The sequence below is a fragment of the Ursus maritimus genome, unplaced genomic scaffold (genome assembly GCF_017311325.1).
Source record: "Ursus maritimus isolate PB19 unplaced genomic scaffold, ASM1731132v1 scaffold_20, whole genome shotgun sequence".
Taxonomy (NCBI): Eukaryota; Metazoa; Chordata; class Mammalia; order Carnivora; family Ursidae; genus Ursus; species Ursus maritimus.
This window is the reverse complement of record NW_024424453.1, coordinates 47,856,142-47,862,141: the sequence shown is the minus strand read 5'-3', so window position 1 is coordinate 47,862,141 and position 6,000 is coordinate 47,856,142. Positions and strand designations below refer to the sequence as shown.

Genomic DNA, 6,000 nt, shown 5'->3' with positions numbered 1-6,000 from the left:
TACAATAGAATATACCAACCAATACCAAAGGCCTGTTTTTCCAAACATGAGGTTTTGGGGACGCCTGGGTGGCTCAGTCAGTTAAGTGTCTGCCTTTGGCTCAGGTCACAATCTTGGGGTCCTGAGACCAAGCCCTGTGTCAGGCTGCCTGCTCAGAGGGCAGCCTGTTTCTCCCTCTCCCTCTGCCCTTCACCGCACACACCTCGCCCTCCCATCTGCTCATGCTTTCTCTCTCTCAAATAAATAAAATCTGAAAGAGAGAGAGAGAGAGAGAGAGAGAGAGAGAGAGAGAAAGAAAGAAAGAAAGAAAGAAAGAAAGAAAGAAAGAAAGAAAAAGAAAGAGGGAGGGAGAGAGGGAGGGAGGGAGAGAGGGAGGGAGAGAGGGAGGGAAGGAGGAAGGAAGGAAGGAAGGAAGGAAGGAAGGAAGGAAGGAAGGAAGGAAGGAAAAACAAACGAGGGGCATCCAGGTAGCTATCAGTTAAGCATCTGCCTTCGGCTCAGGTCATGATCTCAGGATCCTGGGATCAAGCCCCACATCAGGGTCCCAGCTCAGGGGGGAGTCTGCTTCTCCCCCTCCACCCTGACCCTCATGCATGCTCTCACTTTCTGTCTCTGTCTCAAATAAATAAAAATCTTAAAAAAAAAAAAAAGAATGGTTTTTACATTTTTAAAGGGGCTATAGAAAACAAAACAGAAAGGATGTGCAACAGAGACTACATGTGGCCTACCAAGTCCAAGTTGCTTATTATCTGGCCCTTTATAGAGAACATTTGCCAACCTCTGCTAGAGAAGGAATAATAAACATAGACGATCCTCCTATGGCTCCCATCACAGACTGATCACAGGCAGGAGTCGTCAGTGGTGCTAAGGAGGTTTCATGCGGAAGCACCAGACAGACCCAGGTCGAGCCTCCCTCTACAAAATGAAAGCCCGATATTCTTTAAAATTGTAAAGGACATGAAGTACACAGGAAGACTGACAAACTCTTTCATATTGGAGGAGACTAAAGAAATAGGAAAACATGGGGCGCCTGAGTGGCACAGTGGTTAAGCATCTGCCTTCGGCTCAGGGCGTGATCCCAGCGTTATGGGATCGAGCCCCACATCAGGCTCCTCCGCTATGAGCCTGCTTCTTCCTCTCCCACTCCCCCTGCTTGTGTTCCCTCTCTCGCTGGCTGTCTCTGTGTTAAATAAATAAATAAATAAAATCTTTAAAAAAAAAAAAGAAAGAAAGAAATAGGAAAACAATACAGAACACATGATACTGAATAGGATCCTGGAGCAAAGAAAGGAGAGAGACTTTCTGGGGTCAGCAGGCAAAATTTCAGTGAAGAATTAATGATTCAGATGAATGCTAAGAACAAAATATAAGAACCCCAAGATGAAAGGGTGAGGCTTAATTTGTCAGATGAAGGGAGGGCTAGAAGGTACACAGCTTTGGTGGGAACTGGAAAAAACTTTGCCAAGGAAAGAAACCATGCTTGAGCATAAAGATGAAAATAACATAAACTCAATTAAAGCAAGATAGATTTTTTTAAAGGCCCAGGATGAAAACAGATGTTCTTTTTAAAATTTTTTATTTAAATTTAATTAACATATATTGTATTATTAGTTTCAGAGGTAGAATTTAGCGATTCATCAGTTGCATACAACACCCAGTGCTCATTCCATCAAGTGCCCTCCCCAATGTCCATCACCCAGTTACTCCATCCCCCACCCACCTCCCCTCCAGCAACCCTCAGTTTGTTCCCTACAGTTAAGAGTCTGACAGTTTGCTTCCCTCTGTTTTCATCTTATTTTATTTTTCTTTCCCTTCCTCTATGTTCATCTGTTTTGTTTCTTAAAGTCCACATATGAGTGAAATCATATGCTATTTGCCTTTCTCTGACGTATTTCACTCAGCATAATTCCCTCTAGTTCCATCCACGTAGTTGCAAATGGCAAGACTTCATTCTTTTTGATGGCTGAGTAATACTCCACTGTATATAGAGAAGATGTGGTATAAAATGGATGTTCTAAGATAGGATTCCAAGATGTCTTGAGAAAGTTCACTGGTATACCTTGTAACTCTGATAGTCTCTCTGTAATTACTAATAATGTAATTAGGGGTTTTTTTTCTGTCATTTTGAAATCATGTGGCTCCAGAAGCATATTTGTGTGTGTGTGTGTGTGTCTGTGTGTGTGTCTGTGTGTGTGTGTGTGTGTGTGTGAGAGAGAGAGAGAGAGAGAGAGACAGATGTTTCATATCCTTTGCTTAATGATATTCAGCAAGCAGAATGGTTAACACTTGATCTTCAAAATCACATAGATACATTTAAGAATTGGAAAATATCCATAAATATTCCCAGGGTTTAGCAACATGAAAGTCAGTAGAGATCTTAGCAAGATCAGCTGCAGTGGCATTTTAGGACAGATACTACACTGGGTTAAAGAGGAAACGAGCCAGAAAGGAGTAACAGTTTGTGCCAATGACTCTTTAAAGAAGTATGGCTGTGATAGGGGATGTGCAGCCCAGAGACTCTTTAATATATTTGCATGTGTGCTTTTCTTTTTTTAATGGGGTAAAGAATACCTGAATGCTGACTAGAAGGATCTAGTAGAGAAGAGGGTTAAAGATTCAGGACAAAGCAAAAATCACCATTTGAGTGAGATTCCCAAAAAGGGAACAGGAAGAAGATGGGAAGAAACATGGAGAGGTTTGTCTCTGCCAGGAGAAGGGATAGTTCATCAACTCTAAAGGAGGGAAAGACAGGAGGGGGGGATGTAAACAGGTCTGCAGACATGGCAGGCATACACTGGCATAATTCCCATGGGAGGTCTCCATTTTTCTCTGAGAAGTACAGGGGAAAGTCACTTCCTGAGGATGGAGGAGGAAAATGTGGGCTGGAGGTCTAAGGAAAGAGAATAAGGGACAAAAGAGAGAAGTGCAAGAAGGAGCAGGGGAGAGAGAGACAGCAAGGCTGCATTACAATGTTGAGAGTCCAGATGAGACCAGTGATCAAAAAGAGTATTTTAATAAATCATATGAGCAAGGGTTGTATTTGTTCAACAGACTATTAAATTGATACAACCATGTTAACACCTCTTCATACATAATTATCTTTTACACCAAGTCACTATAACCATGTGAGCAAAGTAGTAGATAGCCAATCAAAATACAAAAGCTGCAAAACCACAGATGCCTGAACATTAACATGAAATCACTTTATAATTAATTCATGATAAATGTATTTAGCATAAAATCTGAAAGAGGGAGCTAACAGGAAAAGTCAGGGAACACTAAACATAAACCAAACCAAATGCTGTACCCCACCCATGAGCACAGCGTTCCACTATCACATCACTTCCCAATCATTTCTGAAACCATATGTTATGGTCCCACAAGGTCCTACTGCAATTTCCCCACAGTCCCAAGGTTCTCCAGCCCCCGTTTTGAAAATTTTGCTTTAAGAAAAAATTATTGTTCTCACCAACTATATTAGTCTGAGATTTCTGTGTCCTACTTCTCCAATGAAATTTACTCTACTTCCACCATAGTTCTTCAAGCTTGGTGTTTAAACATACCCACAAAGATCCCCAAAAGATGCTCAATCTTACCGATATTGCTGTGATCCTGAGAGAATCAACAGTGGAATGTTTGAATAGGTACCATAAGACGGGTCCAATTTCCCCTGTAATAAAGCCCTGGGCCTGAGCAGAAAAGGTAGTGCAGACATTTTCAATAATCTTTGCTGCCATGTGATTCACAACACGTTCTTCCTAGAGAAGGAGAGAAGAGTAAAAGGGAGTTATTTAATAGGAGAAATACATACATGCAATTTCTTCATAATTAGTGCAAATAAAGGCCTGATACCAAGAGTATATCATCTGCCCCTGCATGCATTAGGTAACTGGAGGTGTGATCATTCTTTCAGGCTATTATGAAATTATGACGATTTAATCCCTAAATCAATTTAATCTTTTAATCACTAAAACTTAGCATAACATAATTTTAAGATATTTTAATAAAAATAAGAAGACAGACTCTGGAAAACAGTATGGAGGTTCCACAAAGTTAAAAATATAAATATGTGGGGCACCTGGGTGGCTCGGTTGGTTAAGCATCTGCCTTCCGCTCAGGCTGTGACCTCAGAGTCCTGGGATCAAGCTCCAAATCAGGCTCCCTGCTCAGCAGGGAGTCTGTTTCTCCCTCTGTCCTTCCTCCACTCCCCCACCCTGACTCATTCTCTGTCTCTCAAATAAATAAAATCTTTAAAAAAAATTAGAATTACTCTACAATCCAGCAATTGCACTACTAGGTATTTACCCAAAGGATACAAAAAAACTCATTTGAAGGGACAAATGCACCCCATGTTGAGAGCAGCATTATCTCTAATAGCCAAATTATGGAAAGAGCCCAATGTTCATCAACTGATGAATGCAATGAGATGTGGTACACACACACACACACACACACACACACACAATGGGATATCACTCAGCCATCAAAAAGAATGAAATCTTGCCATTTGCAATGACCTGTATTATGCTAAGTAAATAAGTCAGAGAAAGACAAATACCCTATGATTTGACTCATATGTGGAATTTAAGAAATGAAACAGAAGAACATGGAGGGGAAAAGAGAGGCAAATCATAAAACAGACTCTTAACTATAGAGAACAAACTGAGGGATACTAGAGGTGAGTTGGGAGGCAATGGGTTACATGGATCTTGGGTAGTCAGGAGGGCACTTGTTGTGATGAGTACTAGGTGTTGTACGTAAGTGATGAATCATTAAATTCTATACCTGAAACTAATATTACACTGTGTGTTAACTGGAATTTATATAAAAACTTGTAAAAGAGAAAAATAAATTTTTAAAAATTTAAAGGCTGAAATAATCTGAAAAATATGTAATATGAGCATAACATAAAAATGGAAGATAATTTTAAAATCAAAAGGAGCAAGCAGAACAGTCCTCAGGAATCACTCAGGGCTGGGAATAATTAGCATACCAATCAGCCAAAAACCACCTAAAATACAAGGCGATGTTCCAAGAAAGGTATTGCCTCAGCTGTGTGACCAAATTAACATTAGACTGAAGGCTGTTCTGGATTGTCCAAACAATGCTTAAAAGCTAGCCTCAAAAAGAATCAAACTGTTTCCACGTAACTTAAAGGAGTCCAAGAAAATGCACAAAAGTACTTAAAGGAATATAAAAAAAAAAAAAAAAAAAAACCTAAAAAAAATTTATAAATTAAAAAAAAAAATTTTAAGTAGGCTCCATGCCCAATGTGGACTTGAACTTATGACCCTCAGATCAAGAGTTGCATGCTCCTCCTACTGAGCCACCCACGCACACCCAAAATAAAAATTTTAAAAATTTTTTTTAAAAGAATACAAAAACTCCAACACTTAACAACATAAAAAGCACAATAGCTGGCATCCACTTAATATTGCCACACGTGCAAAGAAGCAGAAAAAGATGACTAAGAAGAAAATTCAGTCAGTAGAAACAACATATATGACGGATTTAGAAAAAAATATAGTAAAATGGCTATTATCAATATTGTCTATACACTAAGAAGGAAGAAGAAAGCATAAGCATGATAAAAAGTGAAATAGAAAATATAAAAACAGCCCAAGTCAAAAGGCTAGACATTACAGAGTCTTTTATGAAAACTACACTGAGTTAGATTAACAGATTAGATTCTGGAAACTTAATGATTACTGAACTTTAAGACATAGCAATTAGCAACAAAAATTATCCAAAATAAACACAGAAAGAAGGTTGGGAGAAAAAATGGAACAGAACATCAGTGAACTATAAGGCAATTTCAAACAATCTGATGTATGCACAATGATATCCCAAAGGTGGCAGAAGAGGAGTGGAAGGTTGAAATATTGGCTGAAAATTTTTAAATTCATAAAAACTAGTAATTCTCAATTTAAGAAATTCAATGAACCTCAAATGGGAAGGAACCAAGCAAAAAAAAAAAAAATCATACCAAGGCACATCATA

General features: G+C 39.0%; 1 protein-coding gene across 4 annotated transcripts in view; it reads right to left on the bottom strand.

Annotated features, from left to right (window-relative positions):
* ULK4 (unc-51 like kinase 4) overlaps positions 1–6,000 on the bottom strand; it is a 596,079-nt gene that overhangs the window by 480,757 nt on the left and 109,322 nt on the right. For all 4 annotated transcript variants that reach the window (XM_040636925.1, XM_040636927.1, XM_040636926.1 and 1 more), the window contains one exon: positions 3,597–3,758. In XM_040636925.1, coding sequence (XP_040492859.1) covers positions 3,597–3,758 — 162 coding nt within the window. The remainder of the gene's footprint in view (positions 1–3,596; positions 3,759–6,000) is intronic.